At 40.9% G+C, this 18,214-nt stretch overlaps 1 protein-coding gene across 1 annotated transcript; it reads right to left on the bottom strand.

The window, feature by feature from the left end:
- Positions 1–16,004: 16,004 nt before the first annotated feature.
- On the bottom strand, positions 16,005–17,327 carry LOC105085067 (testis-specific Y-encoded protein 3). The gene is made up of 2 exons (XM_064475977.1): positions 17,031–17,327; positions 16,005–16,952 (listed from the first exon to the last, which is right to left on the bottom strand). Exons 1-2 carry the CDS (start codon positions 17,325–17,327, stop codon positions 16,005–16,007), a joined length of 1,245 nt encoding a protein of 414 aa, XP_064332047.1.
- Positions 17,328–18,214: the final 887 nt, after the last annotated feature.

The following is an 18,214-nucleotide window of genomic DNA, read 5'->3' on the forward strand; positions in this document are numbered from 1 at the left end:
AGTGACAGGGGAACCATTAACAAGCCCAGGCCTAAAGGCACAAGAACAGAAGCCAGTGAGGTGACTGCATGAAGAGGGGCACTGAAGGAACCTGTGGCCTTTGTTAGAATGGCAATCAGCCCACGGACATGCAGCAGTGGGGCAGGTAAGGGAACGGTACCCCATACTCTTTCTCTCCCACCCTCTGATCTTACTTGGTGGCCTTAACGGCCAAATCCAACAGGAAACTGGAAGGCAAAGAGCTCATCAGTGCAGACGCTACGGTCAGCCTCCCAGGGCACTGAGCCGGGTGGCTAGTATGTGGATCTAGAGAAACCAATGAGAGAGATGTAACACGTGGTCCAAGAAGACTACACTCTTTATCTGTGTGATGTTTCGATGCTGTGCAAAGAAAACGCACTTCACTCAAGTGAAGAAGGAGAGGGAGAAAGAGATGAGGGAGAGAAGAAATGAAAGAAGTAAGAAAAGGCAACAGTAGGTCAAGAAAGGCAAGTAAACAGGCAATTAAATTCGGAGGAAGTGTGTCCTTACAGAAAGCTATGGGCACACCAAGAGGAGTCCCACCCTCGGTCTTAGGAATCAGGTAAGGCCTCCTGAATAAGGAATATTTGAGTTGAAACCTGAAAAGCTGGTAGGAAGCAGCCAGGTAAGAGGGTGGAAAAGGACATTTACAAAGACCCTAAAGTGAACCAAGGTTCTTAGTGGTCAAAGGAAAGTTTGGGGAGAAGAGAGAAATAAGACTAGTGATGTAAACAGAGAGACAACCAAACAGAACCTTATATGTGACAACAAAGAGCTCAGACTTCATCCTAAAGAAAATTGGGGGGGGGGTGCGGAATCTAGAGGAGAGTGACAAGAAAAAGTTGGCATTTTCATGTTTTCCTCCAGCTTCACTCCTAGGAAGTACATGTGATGCTGTCAACCTTCCTTTTTGTCCCTGTACTTGACAAAAAGAAAGTGTGCATGGGAGATCGGTTTGTCTTCTTAATCCATGGCAAAGATCCAAAGGGTCAAAAAAAAAAAAAAAAAAACCCACAGGGGTGGCTCTTTCGGTGAAGTGAATGTTTCCATGAGAAAGGGAACGCTAGTGTACCTCTCCACTAACCACTGCGCGCCTGAATAGAGACACCAACATTCCGAAAGGCAATCTGACACACCTTTGGCATTTAAGAAATAGAAGTCTTAAGCCTCAGCGTCATGAACCTAGCCCAGATTTATGAACTTTCAGACTATAGGCTCAAGGAATTAGAAATAGGTCAGCCTTGCAACAAACTTTAAGAAATCACTGAACCATAGCAAATCAGACTTCTCATTTATTCCACCCTCCCTTAAGAAAGTGACCCTTCCCGTCTCCTGTTAGACCTCTATTTTATCTGCTCTCTCCATGGGGGTGGGGGGATTGGGAGAACACACATAGACTTCCTGCAAAGACTCTCCCTCTGATGCAAAACACAGGACATACATAAATAGAAGTATGTTAATTCTTCCTTGAGTTTATCGTTTGCAGGCCACTAGTTCACGGAGGAGAGCTGATTTTCATTACTCAAGTGAGTGTCTTTTGCATATTTGCTATTTTTCATTTGATGTGTTTACACAATAGATGAACATGCCATGTAGTGATTTGGCTGATAAAATTCCCAGGTCATCGTTTCTTCTTATCTTTATCTTGGTAAAATTTATTCTGAAATTGTAAGTTTGGAAATAGAAACTGTCTTATCACACCCTGGCGCTGATAAACACTACCAGGATCCCCGAAATCCTAAAACAGACGTGAACATGATCCATTGGATGAGTCTGTATGTCTTTCAAAGGACAGGAGGGCTCTAATGACTTTCACCTTTCCTTTTCTGCATCCCCTAATTTTGCTAAGATAGAAACATCAGCACTTACCTGATGCTATTTCTTTTTTTTTATTATTATTGAGTTATAGTCAGTTTACAATGCTGTGTCAATTTCTAGTGTAGAGCACAGTTTTTCAGTTATACATGACATTTCTTAATAAACCACAGATTATTCTCAAACTGCATCCCACCCCCTTGCCTTCATTATGCTGAGGGTTTGCCAACGTTCAGGTTCAAATTTCTGCAAAGGATTATTTTGGGGGAACCGTGTTTTAGCCATGTTCAGGGTTCTACCCAGAACAGCTATTCCTTCTTGGGGAAAATGATTCCTCCCCTACTCCCCCTTCTTGGTCTGGTGGTGGGTGTTGGTCACAGCATCCCCCTCCTCTTCCCAACCACATGAGTGGACACGGTCTGGGCCACTGAGTCCATCATTTTCTCTGGCCACAGTGGTCGGTCCTGGAATGGCCCCGGGTCTAGAGTTAAGGCCAGTCAGAGAAGCAGGAACAAGACTCTCACAATGCAAGTTCAGAAAGTTACTTATTTACTTATGCCTGAAACCAGTCTGCCCCATCCTTCCTATGGTTTCGTTAAATAAGTCAATATATGCCCCTCTTTGGCTTAAGATAGTTTGATTTTCTATAGCTTGCTGTGCAGGAGTCCTGATGAATATATCATACGCTTCATGCTCTTTAGAAAATAAAAACCTCAGTTTTCTCTACATATCAAAATTTTTCACCCAGGGAATGCCCACGGAATATCACGGGTTCCTGGTACTGCTGTGGAGAGTGAACGGTACTGCACCCCCCAACCTCTCTTCAACCGATCACCACAGACAAGCACAAGGGCTTTGGTTTTGATACTGGAAGGAGATCAGTGCCTCCCAACCCTATGGACTAGATTTGATTAGCTCTGGTTCGAAGGATAAAGACCAAAAGCTGAAGGACCTATTCCCATGAGGACATGTATGAGAACATGGGCTCTTGGCCTCTGCCTCCTGGCCATCATGCCCCTTGGGCATGAAGGGGTTGTGGGGGCAGATTCAGAGAGGCAATGATATTTCCCTTCTCTGCACAGAACCTAGGGCCAGTCCCCCCTGGGCATGCAACCTATGCGGTCACATGGGGTCCCCCCACTTGATAAAGGCTCTGCTGTTGCAACCTTGAATTTTTAATTATGTTTACAAAAGAGGCCTCAGCCTCACATTTTTACTTTGCACTGGACCTCACAGATTATGTAGCTGGTTCTGATAGAGCCCAGCACTTGTTGACATTCCAAAGACACAGAGGTGGGGGCTTGTACACAAAGGGCACCATCAGCTGAGTGGCTGAGCTCCTTCAGCTGGTGGTGTCATGAGTGAGGAGAAGACAAAAGAGCATGGAGGGTGGCTGCTGGTGGAATGTGATCCCAAGAAAGGCATTATCTGGGGGGTTTGTAGCAAACACGGGAAACAGTTGCCTTGGGTTGGGAAGGAAGAGTAGACTCTGAAACTACAATCACGTTGATGGGGAACTCAGAGATTCTTAAATGAAGGCATAATATAAATGTAATTCATTCAGAGCAGAATCCCTGAAATTAGACTGCCTGGGGCCTCATTTTTGCTACTGCATAGCTGTAGGATCCTGTTCAAATTACCAAACCTCTCTATACTCATTTTCCTCATCTATCAAATAAAACTAACAACCACTCTTATCTCACAGCATTCTGTTAAAAGTCACATTAGATAATGTATACAAAGCAAATAGCACAGTGTCTGGCACACAGTAAATATTCAATGAAAGATGATGATTATGATGATGATTAATTATTATTATTGTCATTGTTATTAAGCATAATTTGGGAATAAGCAGCTGTACGTCTCTTACTTTATGCTAAGCAATGTTCTAAACCAGTGATTCTCAAAGTCTCAGGAAGTCTTTACACTCATAAAAATTACTGAACTTCCCAAAGAGCTTTTACTTATATGGCTTAAAGTAATCAATATTCATAATAGAAATTAAAACCAGGACAGTTTTAAAATATGTATTCATTCATGTTATAAGTTAGTAACAATAATAATAGTAAGCCCATTACATGTTAACATAAGCACCACATGCTTACAAAAACATAACAATTGTTTCCAAGCAAAAAATATGTAATGAGATACACATTTTTATGTCTGGTGACAGAAGACAGCTACATTCTCACATCTTCTCCTGCACAGACACTGGTGTGCTATGTGTTTCCGGTTGAAATAAGTATATGAGGAAAATCCAGTCTCACAAACGTATATGGTGGGACAAGAGAAGAGTATTTCAAGATTTTCAGACAAGTATGGATATTCTCCTCTGATATCACACCAAAACTCAACAAGTAAGGGTTTCTTAAAGGCTGATTGCAGTGTGCAGTCTGAGACCACATCAGTAAGCTTTCATACTCTGATACATTAACATCCCTGTGGTCTATTTTGCAATTTGAATGGCTTTTACCCACACACGATTTTAGAACATGACACATCAGTCATTTGGAAAATGTCAACTTACCAAATTATCACCATGATTCTCATCAGAAAAGTATTTAAGTGTGGGAAAGCTGTCACGCTTAGAGTGGTGAATTTCAGTTTTCCAAAATTCTAATTTTTGCTTGAAAATAAGAATTTTATCATTGGCAACAAATACCACTACTTACTTTCCTTGAAGTGATAGCCAATTTTGTTCATTTTCAAAAAAAAAAAAAAAATCTGCCAGATCCTGAGGTCCTGAATAACCGTCCTTTGTCATCCTTCCTAAAAATGATGTTTCATGAAAATAACAGCTACTTCAGTTCCCATCTCAATCACAGAGGTGTTTTCCTTAGAGACAACCATCATAATTCCTTATATAGCAGCAGTGCTTTACATCCACGTCCCATCTCATCACACAAAATATTAGAACTGTCAAGATCTAATAAAATTGACATGTTATACTTCATCAAGGACCCTCAAGTGAAACTGGGTTTTTATTTTCCCCTGTAAGTGCGTCGTGGTGGAGGAGCCCATGACTGCTGGCAGAGCAAATGCCTCCGCTGTGATTCATACGAAGGCTCCAGCAGGTCTACCCACCACTGCGCCTGTATCATCACTGCAAATGTCAACTCAGTAAAAAGACAGAGAGCCTCTTAGAATTACTATGGAAATATGTTTGATTGTGGATCCTAAGTCTCTGGGACCCTTAGGAATTCTCAAAACACACTTACTTTGAGAACTGCTATTCTAAACTGTCCCCACACACTCAATCATCACAAGAACTCTATGACGTGAGTGTTATTATTATGCCCATTTTACAAATAAGAAAATTGAGGCAAGGTGAGCTTATTTAAAACCATACAGCCACTAAGAGGAAGGGGCAGGGTTCAGCTGGACTGTGGGCGCCTAACCACTATGAGGAAAGGAGGGTGTGGTTTTAGCTGCATATTATTCCCAGCTTTTTGAGACATATGCTATAGTTATGAGAAAAGAAGGGCAGGGCGGTGGGGCGAGGGGGAGGACCTAAAGTGAGACAGACCAAAAAATAAAGAGAAAGATCACAAAGAGGAAATTATCTCTGATGAAAGATTACTGCTTATCCATGAGATGAAGTGACCTTCCTAGACACAGCCAGAACACAGCTCATTTAAAATTGCATTGATGTAAAATACAATTTAGATTTAAAAAAAAAAAATAGGTAATATAATGATTACAAGTGTACACTAAAAGCCTGGGATGATAAACTTGGGTCAACATCAGAGTTCAAGGAGAAGGTGCTTAGAGCTGAGCCAGGTTCTCAGCGAGCAGTACATTCTTTTTTCTTTAAAGGCAATTTATCAGGACTTATCCAAGCCTGTAAGAGCAATCCCTTAAGACCATCCAATTTCCTTTATTTCTAATTCCATACTTAGCAGAGCAACCTTCTGATAATTAATTTGGTTTCTCAGGTAAGTCAATACCGGGAAAGAGACTGGTTGAGTTATTGTACTGGCTATGTTGCCTGCTGTAAATGAATAAATTGGTTTGCAGATTTATCAAGCCACCTCCCAGGAGTTCAGTTTGCAAACACCACTTTTCCTAGGGTGAGCTGACATTTGACTCATAGACCTGCAACGCTGTGTGACCAAAGTGAGCAGGGCTGCTTTAAGACCTTGTAACCCAGGGCACACTTATTGTAGGAGTCACCACCCCAAGTTATCTCATGTATATTAAAATACACACACTACCAGGCCTGCCATATTGCACAAAACCAGTTGTGAATGGAGCTCCCTGAAATGTGGCCCTACTTCCACTCCATTGTATATATAATTTATTTTGTTAAAAGTGAGTGAAAAGAATTTTTATAGAGATCCCTATTTAGCTTTAAGTAACTCATTTGATTTGCTTTTCGCTGTAAGTACCCAGCCATCATTATGTATGGCAGAGAATGCTAATTGCCCCCGAGTTCCATTCTCCAATTCTTCATTTGAGTAATAGACTCTCACTGCCCCCCACCCCAAGTTTTAGAAGACAAGTCACCTAGCTGGAGGCTTTTCTGTACCTCTAACTATAACCATGTTTTTAAATCTGGTCAATTGTGTATGAGCAGGCCTGACTCGTATGAACATCCAGATCCTGCTCCTTAGACAGAAGTGACTTCATTTATTTTACCCTCATTCCTTCTTGTTATGAGCTGGAGCTAGTCAGTCAAGGTCAATGATGTATACAAGGACTATGCTTCAGAGGCTGGTGGAGCAATGAGATGGAAGGAACCTGGGCCCTTGCGTGACTTCATCCCGCCTCTCTCTCTGAACCACCCACCTGCTCTCACACTGCTGCATAAGAGAGACGTAAACAACTATTTCATTAGAGTTTATTTTGAGGTCCCTCTGCTACATGGGCTTGTCCTTACCCTAATAACAGGGATTTTAGGGAAGTGAGAGAATCAAATTAGACATTTTAAAAAACATAATGGAGATTTTATGATGGTTAAGTTAAACAAAGTCAGCATCTTTTCAGTTGTCTCCCAGCCTGACACTGTCTAGCCCCGTGCTCCTCTCTAACCTCATTTCCTATTTCTCTCCCCATCACACATTCTCAGCTACTCTGGGCTCCTTGCTTCTCTCCACATGATGCATCCTCCTACCTCAGGATCTTTGCACTTGCCACTCCTGCGCTGTGAATATACTTCCTCTGTGAAACTCCATGGCAAATTCCCCACCTCCTTCAGGCTTTTACTGAAATGTCACCTTCTCAGTGAAGCCTTCCCTGACCACCCCATATAAAAGTACAATTACTTTCCCCGCCACCATGTGCCTTATGGCTCTCCCACTTCCCACCTCATTTCCTTCGTGGGACTTATCAACATAAGACCCCTCTATATCTCATTTATTCTGTTTATCATCTTTCTACTTTCATCACAAAGGCAGGTCTTTTTGTGTCTTGTTCACTGTAATAACATCAGCACCCAACTCCCTTACACCATATACAAAAATCAGCTCAAAATGGATTAAAGACTTAAACATAAGACAAGATACAATAAACCTCCTAGAGGAAAACATAGGCAAAACATTATCTGACATACATTTCAAAAATTTTCTCCTAGAAGAAATAAAAGCAAGAATAAACAAATGGGACCTAATGAAACTTACAAGCTTCTGCACAGCAAAGGAAACCAGAAGTAAAACAAGAAGAAAACCTAAGGAATGGAGAAAATTTTTGCAAGTGAAACCGACAAAGGCTTGATCTCCAGAATATATAAGCAGCTCATACGACTTAATAAGAAAAAAATAAACAACCCAATCCAAAAATGGGCAGAAGACCTAAACAAGCAATTCTCCAAGGAAGACATACAAATGATCAAAAAGCACATGAAAAAATGCTCAATATCACTAATTATCAGAGAGATGCAAATCAAAACTACAATGAGGTATCACCTCACACCAGTCAGAATGGCCGTCATTCAAAAATCCACAAATGACAAATGCTGGAGAGGCTGTGGAGAAAGGGGAACCCTCCTACACTGCTGGTGGGAATGCAGTTTGGTGCAGCCACTATGGAAAACAGTGTGGAGATTCCTCAAAAGACTAGGAATAGACTTACCATATGACCCAGGAATCCCACTCCTGGGCTTGTATCCAGAAGGAAATCTACTTCAGGATGACACCTGCACCCCAATGTTCATAGCAGCAATATTTACAATAGCCAAAACATGGAGACAGCCTAAATGTCCATCAACAGGTGACTGGATAAAGAAGATGTGGTATATTTATACAATGGAATACTACTCAGCCATAAAAACCGACAACATAATGCCATTTGCAGCAACATGGATGCTCCTGGAGAATGTCATTCTAAGTGAAGTAAGCCAGAAAGAGAAAGAAAAATACCATATGAGATCGCTCATATGTGGAATCTAAAAAACAAAAAAACAAAAAACAAACAAACAAACAAAAACAAAGTGTAAATACAGGACAGAAATAGACTCACAGACAGAGAATACAGACTTGTGGTTACCAGGGGGGTAGAGGGTGGGAAGGGATAGACTGGGATTTCAAAATTGTAGAATAGATAAACAAGATTACACTGTATATCACAGGGAAATATACACAAAATGTTATGATAACTCACAGAGGAAAAAAATGTGACAATGAGTGTGTATATGTCCATGAATGACTGAAAAATTGTGCTGAACAGTGGAATTTGACACAACATTGTAAAATGATTATAAATCAAAAAAAATGTTAAAAAAAATAACATCAGCACCCAGAACAGAATAGAAATTAGTATGTGCTTACTACATATTTGTTGAATTAATAAGTTAATCAATTTTAGGTAATTTTTTAAAGTTAAATTCATTTTTTTTTTGGTCTCAAATATTGTAGACATCCTTAAAAGGTGTACAGGCCATGGGTGCTGTGCACAGTGTGCCTAATGCAAGGATACATGGATGAGGGGGGATCCTCCTCCCCCAGCCCCCAGCCTGCAGACATAAAGCCCTCGGTTCCCCTAGCCCAAGGCAGCAGACACTGTCTGTGCTCTTCTCGCATCCCCCTGAATTCCTCTTACGTAGTCTCTCTGTGCCCTGTGCACCGCCCCCTCCTCGAGTTTCTGTGAGCTTTGCCCCTAACTGTGAATTTCTTAGGGGGCTGCCAACACTGACACTTTGACACAGGAAGGAGAACCAGAAGTTCCTGGGAGTTTATGGCTCTCAGCCAGTGACCAATGGAGGGAAGCATAAAAATCCAGTTGTTTTGCCACCAGTTGGGAGGTTGGGAGAAGCTCTGAGGTGTGATTGATACTCCAGAGCCCCCCAGAGGATCAGGCTGAGGCTGGGATTTGCCTGAGCTCACACCTTGCTTGGTCTTTTTCCCTTCCCTGCCCTGCTTCCCTCATGTGCTAATACAATTCTTCTGGGAGTACACGCTCAGTAAATCTTTCGCATGTGAATCCTCATCTCAGGTTTTGCTTCTGGGGATTCTGACCTAAGACACTCACAGCAGCCTCCCCTATATCCACCTAAGTTCCCTAAGAGATGAAAGCCACTGTGACTACTGCTGGTGGTGGCTGTGTTCCCCCGAGACTGAAGTAAGACTGCACTGCACTCTTCCTGGTGCCAATGGCCTTTTGCATATACTACCATTACCAGGCAGATACCCGAGAGGAGGGAGACATGACAGGAAGAAGCAGGTAAAGAAAATGACCACATGATGCTTAGAAGCACAGAGACCGAAAGACAATGCCAAATACTGAGAAATGGGTTCAAGCTCAACTCACCTACAGATTTCATATGTGACTCTTAACTAGACTCCATTTGATAAATTCAAGCCATCTTGCCCCCCAAGATCAAGTGTATTGAGTTTTGATTCTTCCAAAGAAAATACACCACTGCATACTTCTTGTTTCTATCCAGCTCTTTTGAATTAAAGGCTTGCAGCATTTTAGTTTATGATATCTCTGGGGAGGAGTGAATATGTCAGTGTAATTAACTCATCTGATAAGAGAGGTCTTGTTTATTTCCCCTACAAAATAACAGGTGGTGGTGGAGCTCCAATACATTATGTTGATATGAAATGCATTTAGAATAAATCATATTAAATAAATTGGGAGACAAAAATGATTTCAATGTACATTTTTTATTGTTTTAAATTAAGTTTTGAAAGTGAACAGCTGCATACCAAAAAGCCACAAAGCCACTATCCACCTCCAAACAGCTCTTCTGAGAAAGGGTTAACGGCACTCTCAAGTTCAACCCACCAGGACTAAAAGAAACTTGAGTGTGGTTTTCAAATTATCGTCCAATCACTGGGTTTCTGAGAACCCTCTCTGTGCAGGAAAATGGCAGTCAAATCAATTTGTGTAATCAGTTAAAACAACCATACACAATTCATTTTATCAAATCCACAATGACATTCATTTAATAAACAAGAAAGAGCAACATCATGTGCTGGGCATTAAGTAAATAAAAACATGTAAGACAGAGTCTCTGCTACTGGGAGTTCACAATCTAAAGAAGTATGGTTGATAAAGAGCTATTTCAGGGATTAAAATGGTAAAGTATGTTCTTCCTCCCTCCAAGAACTTAGTAAAATTCCAGAAACTGATTTGGTTTTGTTTGCTTGTTTGCAATTAAATAAATCATGATACTAGAAAGGAAGTAGAAAAAATAATGTCCGCAAACCAGAAATGTGGAAGAATTCCTGATGTGCTGGGGGTGAGAAGATTTGATTGGAGCTGTGGAGATATTAGACTGGAGGATAGAGTGTAAAGGAAGAAGGAGGAGTGGAAAAAGAGTGAGGAAGATGAATGGAAAAGGTAAAAGGCTTGTGTGGGGAGAGTTGGAAAGGTTGAAAGAGGAAGGACTGGGAAGAGGGGAAAGGGTGGGGATAGAAGACAGAGGAGGTGTTTGAACAAGAGAGGTGAAACAACTCTGACTGCTGGAAGAGCTACAGAATTCTAGCCCCAAGGTCTACAATTAGAAGGATCAGAAGGAACCCTGAATACACTGATTAAAGGCCCCCAAACATATTAGGTCCGAGTCCCTGGAACTTGGACATGTTACCTTATATGGAAAAAATGGTCTTTGTAAATATGGTTAAATTAAGAATCTTTAGGTGGGAAGATTATCTAGGATTATCCTGGTGCTCTCTAAATGCATCACAAGTTTTCCTTTAAGAGAGAGGCAGAGGGAGATTTGACCACACCAACAGAAGAAAAGACAGTGTGACCAGAGGCAGAGACTGCAGAATGTAGATTCAGAATTTCTACTGTTCTTCAAGAAGAAATTCTAGAAGGAGGACAGAAATTTTAAAAATAAAATAACAAAATCTCTTAGTGCTGAAGAAAGAAAAATAAATTGAATGGGCCTTTGAACATCAAGCAAGATAAAAACTAACACTAATATACGACCCACTCCTATATACATTATGGTGAAATTTCAGAAAAAAGGCAAAAAAAATCATACGAAAATAGTTTTACCTAAAAAGAAAAACAGCTAAAATAGTTTTACCTAAAAAGATTAAAATTGTGATTGTCATTAGTTTTAATTGATAACACTGTAGACAGTGGATATAGAAGGGAAAATATTTTAAACTTAGAAAATTGTAGCTAAGTAAACTATCATTCAGATGTTTTCTAACATGTAAGAAATCAGGAACATTTCCATCCACAGAGTCCCTTCGATTGTCTTGAAGATACACCACAGGAAAATTACTAAAGAATCTGTGCCAGAGGAAGGTGATATACAAGAAGGAGAGGGAAACAAGTCACAATAAAACATAAGATTTAATAATTAATCAATTACCTAAATATTTTTCATAAGAATCTAGAACTGAAATCCTCAAAAAAAACTATGTGGCAGGTTAAGAGGTAGGGCTGGAGGATAGAGTAAAGCATGTTAAAGTTTTTCTCTTGGTCAGAGGAAAGATATAAACTCCAATTAACTCAACATGTGGCTGGAAAAATGTATCTTCATACGTATGAGTTAAAATTTATAGATAAACATCATAAAAATTTAAATAAGATACGTAACTGTGAAACTACTCTAGAGAAAAATTGAAACCAAGAAAAGCCAATCCACAAATGGAAGTCAAAGTTTGAAAAAAGAAAAAACACGTGTAAGTAAAAGATATAATACAATGGCATACAAATAATCAATTTAATAAATATGAATGGGTTAAATCCACTTATAAAAAAGAAAGATATCTTAAAATAATAAATATTTTAATAGTACATAATAATATTCAGTATGGGTGAAAAATAGGGCAACATAAGCAAACATAGGACCATGAGAAATATTTTTAAAATGTCAGAGACTTTGGCCAAGTTAAAATGCCGATGAAAAGGAACTGATAAGAGAGAAATGAGATGAGAAAGGATATAATGCATAGACTGATGTCTCTGAAAGGTAGGAGAGATTGGATCCAAAGTCAGATGGAATGATTCCCCTCAAAGAAGAAAGAAACTTCCAGATTATTCAGATTTACAAGTTGTGACTGGAGTCACTAACCAAGATTCCTCTAGTACTACCATATTGGGAGGGTTCTTTATAATAATACATTTTCTCATCAGAAAATAATGAATGTTTATTATTAAGAAGTTTAAAAAAGACAGATATTGCAAAGGAAAATACAAAAACTTCCTAAAATATCATCTTTCAGCTTTCATTCACTATTATATTAATTAAAAATCAATCTAATAGAATTTTTTATATCATCATATAATTTAGCAAGATTGACAGTATATTTTTCTCTTTTTTCATTTCCTTTTTTCCTTTTTTTTAATTGAAGTATTCAGTTTACAATGCTATGTCACTTTCTGATGTACAGCATAATAGTTCAGCCATAAATTCACACACATATATTCATTTTCATATTCTTATTTTGTATTTCATGATTTTTTTATGATCAGGGATGCTAAATGCTACCCATCTTTTGATTTCTTTATATATCATCTTTCCAGCTGATGAAACAAGAGCCTTAATTTAATTTTAATAAATGTTAACTTTGCTTGGGTTATTCAAGGATACTAAAAAGTACAATTCCTACTCAGTCCACAAAGTCTTTTCCAAACCCATGGACATCTTAGGCCCTGCTGAGATAGTTCTCTCTCTGGAATAGAGATCAGGGTTGGTCCAAAGAGATATAAATTCAGAGGCAAATCTTCCCAACCTGGAGGCCTTAAAGCAAGAACAAGGAAAAATCAGTCTTAAATGAACATCAATGATAGACAGCAATCAATAAAGAGTATGGACTCTGGAGCCAAACCCCTTGGCTTTAAATCCAAGCTGTACCAATCCAAGTCCTCCTTGTATCCAAGTAAGGAAGGTAATATTTATACTAGCTAAGATCTATTGATTTCCTATTCTATACCAGGCCCTGTACTAAGTGTTTTTATGGGCTGGGTTTTTATTTGTTCATTCATTTAAAGATATTTCTTTAATTCCTTCTTTGTTATTAAGAAGCAAAAGGTCTGGGAATATTAGAGTAAACAAAATTAGGGATTATTTGTAGTCTACTAGAATCTATCGTCTAAGAAGGGAGAAAATCAATAACCAAATAATCTCTCATTTAATCCTCAGAACAGCTCTATAAGGAAGATACCATTGTATCATTTTGTAAAGAGGGTATCCAAGTCTAAGAAGAGCCCAAATTCCCAGGCTAGTTAACAATTGAGTCTAGCTCCAGAACCCACTCTCTTTACCACTTCCCAATATTGCTGATGGTGGTGGGTGTTGCAGCCTCAGGTTTCTTTAATACCTCGCACTGACTCTCTGAATGTCCTATCCTTGGGATCCCCTGGACTCATACTGCCCATACGCTAGACCTGACACTACTCGTGAGCTATTATCTAGAAGCTCGTTCAAAAGGCCAAATCTTCAGAAGTTTGATTAGATTTTCTCTTCAATCCCTGTCTTAGCACAAGAGGAACCCAACAATCAAGCTACATTTGAGTAGCATTTTGCATTTTTCACAAGATTGAAAGATAAGGAAATGCTGCCTTACAGATTTTCCTTTTGATTCACCCACACCTTTAAGAACCTCCTCTCAACACCTTCATCTCCTTCCTAGCTGGGGCTGAGCCTCACCTGCTACATCCTATTGTGGTCACTTCTGTCCTCGTATACCTGTCCCAATACTCTGAAGGATCTGTTGAGATTGGATACTCTCTGGGAAACCCAGCAATAAGAAAAGACCATGACCCTCAGGGTTGATACAGACAAAGCTCTTCCTGCTGTCATTTTCATTGAGCAGATACTATACCCAGCCTGCATGGCTGGCATGTACCCAAATTCTACAGGGTCATAAACTTTGAAGGATCCCAGGTCTTGGGTTCAACCTTGACTCCACTATGTACCTGCTCTGTGATCCTGGATGAGTTCCTCAGACTTTCCTACCTTTAGTTTATCATGTATAAAGTTCAGATCAATGCAATAGTTCCCAACTCATATGGTTATCATGATCAAAAACATTCACTAAATTAAATGCTAACATGGTGCTTGACAAAGCATATGCTCAACAAACATTACCATTATTATTATTATATTATCATCATTATTTTGGTCATTTAGATCTTTGAACATGAAAACAGTGTTCTCAATGGTAGTTTGGTACCTGAGAAAACCACTCTTTCTCACACAAAAAGCCTTTTTAATTCATAGCTTAAATGTGGTTACTTTTTTTCCAACTTAGAATTAACAAATAAAATGTGACTGTGAGATATTTAAAGATGTTTAAAGTGAACAATGTGACTATTTGATATACATTTACATTGCATAAGGATTTCCCCCCATTAAGTAATAAATCCATCAAAAATTGTGGTCACTTTTAAATAAAACAGAAAAATGCATATATTGAATAAAACAATCTCTCATTCTGAACATTAATGCTTGAAGGAAAATGGGTAATTTGAGGATGAAAAGAAACATGAGAAGATGAACTTGGCACTTTTATAGGGTCTTCCTACCCAAAGTGTGGTCGGTAGACCAGTAGTACCAGCAACACCTGGGCACTTTGAATAAAAGCAAACTTCTAGGCCTCACCCTAGATCTGCTGAGTCAGAATCTGCATTTTTAAATATCTCAAAGTAACGCCCACACACCTTAAAGTATGCATTCTGGAGCATTATCCTGAGCTTAAAGCTGGTGGCACACTTTTTATGAAGTCAATTTTCACTTCCAAAATGATGGAGTCTCTTTTCCTATATCTGTGTCTCACTGGCGTAACTTTCATACTAACTGGCAACAATTAAGGATTTTTTTTTAAGTCAGAAATAAACAACAGTGGTGAGGAGAGAGGAAGAGACAGAAAAATAGATCAAGACAGATTTTCCTGAGTTTACTGAAGCGTAAGTCTCAGAAGCCACTATACCTGGGCCCTGGCTGCAGAACAGGCTAGCTGTAAAGGTGAGATTTAGATCAGATTGGATTTAATCCAGATCCTGTGTCCTGCCTTCTAAATTTTATGGAGGTAATTTCCATGTGGTCAGGAAAAGATAATCCAAAAAGGAGGATTCCTTATAAGCCAGGTGATGCTTCCAGCCTAAGTCAGCTGGATTATTTGTATTGGATCTTAAAAGAAAAGACTAAGTCTTCAAATCCTTGAGTCAGCTTCACCTGCAGGTCCTACTAGTGAGGAAAATCAAGGGCAAATGTTCCCTGTCACAGAGTCTTAATAGTAGAGGCAAATGATGTCCGTGATGCGCTCAGTGCAGACAGACACTGTGCAGTGTTTCTCACATGAGATGAATGATACTGATGTCAACATATGGACTTGTGGACACTAATTTTATACCCTTTGTACACTTACGCACTTTGTACATACAGAGTCATTCAATCATCCAAACAACCCTTATAATTATCTCAATATTAACTCATTATTTTTATTAGCACATTAGTAGTAGTAGTAACAGTAATATAAACCCATTATATAGATGGAGGACTAGAATTCAGAGAGGCTAAATAAACCGCCTAACAATAAGTCAGGATTGGTCAATCTAGGGTCCAAGTCTAGACTCGTAGCTTTTTTTTTTTAAACACGATGCTGTTGTTTATTTATCTTCCAATATTATTCCAGGTTTACTGGCGTCTCCCCCTCTGTGCGTTTCACCACCAGACCTCTCTTCATTTTTTTCCTGTGCATGAGAACCACGTTGACCATTCATCTTCATCTGAAGCAGCTTCTTCGGTTTTCCACTATCTTAGGTCAAGGGTGATGCTCCGTCATATTCGTCTCAAAATCTGGGCTTTCCTCTCCTCCTCTCAGTTCCCTCTTCTTCCCCTTCAGGTAGTATTGCAGGGGATTGAGCCACAGGTCCTTACAGATGATCTCAGCAATCTTACTAGATCCTGCAAAGTTGTGGTCAGAGAACCAGTTGAAGAAGTTTAGGCTGCTGTTGTGGTGCCTGCGGCTGTAAGCCTCACGTTCAAAACCCTGGTACCACTGAATTGGAGAGGAATGAGATGCCCTATATCCAGCGATGTTAATGAGATACTCCTTAACAATCACTTCATTCTGGAAGTAGGGGTTGTTCTGGAAGAACAACATGATCTTGCAGCAATCAGTGGGATGTCTGAGTTCCTCCACCTTCAAATTGGTCATGTAGCTAAGCATGTCTTCATCTTGGTCACTCATCATGGCTGACATCTGGGGGTGGTTCATAAAAGCTTTGACCCAGAAGCCAAGGATGCCCTGGATGATGGTACTTCTGTGTTGGAGATGCGGCTTCCGTCTCTGACATATCCTGAGCTTCAGTCGAGAGTAAGCCCTGCTGGCTTGCTTATTCACAGGCTCCAGCTCCAACTGAAGGGCCTCCAGTGCCTCCAGCAGGGACCGAGTGGTCGTGCGTCCCTGCCCTGGCTCTGCTAGCACCTGTTCCTGGAGCTTCTCATCCCGCTCCTCTGCCTGCACCTCTTCCTCCTGCTCGTCCTGCTCCTCGTCGGCCACCACCTCCACCACCTCCATGATGTCCTCCAACACCAATGCCGCCTCCTCCCCGATCCCCGCAGCCACCTCTCCCTCCTCCAGGGCCGCGCTTCCTGGCACAGACTCCACCCTGAAGATAGTGGCCTCCTCCGCCGTCCCACCAGCTAGTGCCTGTATCGTATCCAGCCCCACCCCCACGGCACCAGAAGGCCCTAGGGCCCTTGCCCCCTAAGGACCCCCTCCCCCAACTAAGGCCACACACAATTCCTGGGGAGCCCTGCCTGCCGCAGGTCCCCCCTCACTTGCTGTATGGCCCTGGCCCGGGGCAGCTGAAAAGGCGCAAGGAGCAGGTGGTGGAAGTGCAGCTCGTGGCCCGCAGAGCAAGCCCACCGACTGGAGCCAACCGGCACTCCCTGTGAATTCTTCCGCTGGCCTCCGCAACTGAGGAGGCCGGTTACGCATGCGCTGGGGCTTGTGACGCACCCGTGCGTGAGGATTTGGCGAGCAGGAGCCGGGAGCCACGCCCACTCGCCCCCACCGCAACCAATCAGGGAGAGTGAGACTATCTTTTCTGCTTATAAAGTTTCCCATACGTGGCGACATTGGGCAGTGCGATGGAAAGAGCACAGGATTTGGTGTCCAAGGCCTGAGCTCAAATTCTACTAACACCGTCTACCGTCTGGTGGACAGCAAAGGACAGAAGGAAGAGCTTAAGGGTCCGTTCAGCCTGGGTTCAATATTCGGTCCACACAGAAGGCAACAGCTGTTCAAAAATGGGTAGGTTACACACGAATATGTGTATGTATATGTATGACTGAAGCATTGTGCTGTACACCAGAAATTGGCACAACATAGTAAAGTGACTATACTTCAATAAAAAAAAAAAAATACAAAAAAAAGGAGGGGGGAGATAGGTTAGTAAACCTCCCCAAGTCAGATTCTTTACTGTTACTTATAACAAGCATCTGCTCTGCTGAACCCTACATGGTCATCATCACTGGGAGCAAGTAAAGTCAGCATAATAAATACAGGAGGGGCATAGGTGTTCTTGTAAACTAGAGAACTTGGATTTGATCTAGCGCAAAGACTTATTTTGTTCCTCAGAAAGTGAAAAGAAACTAAAAGTCAGACGTCCATAATAGCCCAAATTTCCTGCTTCTTTTAAGGAAGTCTATCAATGCTGGGACCACATTCCAATGGGACAAGCAAATTACGCTGTTCATCACTGCAGACTCCAACTTGGCATTGTCCCCTCCACTCTCTATTTTCTTACACCTGCCTCATGCACCCACATATATCAGCTGTCTGGCCCAGGGAGCTATTTGAATTTGCAACCCAGGCCATAAATAAGAGACTGCTAGCCAATTCAGGGCTAGCTGGAGTGAGGTTCCTCTTTCCTACCCACTCTAGTAGCGAGACTCACAGGACCGAGGCCCTCAGTCCGTAATGCACACGTCATATAATCAAAATGTAGCACATCATCATTTCAT

The sequence above is a fragment of the Camelus dromedarius genome, chromosome 18 (genome assembly GCF_036321535.1).
Source record: "Camelus dromedarius isolate mCamDro1 chromosome 18, mCamDro1.pat, whole genome shotgun sequence".
Lineage (NCBI taxonomy): Eukaryota > Metazoa > Chordata > Mammalia > Artiodactyla > Camelidae > Camelus > Camelus dromedarius.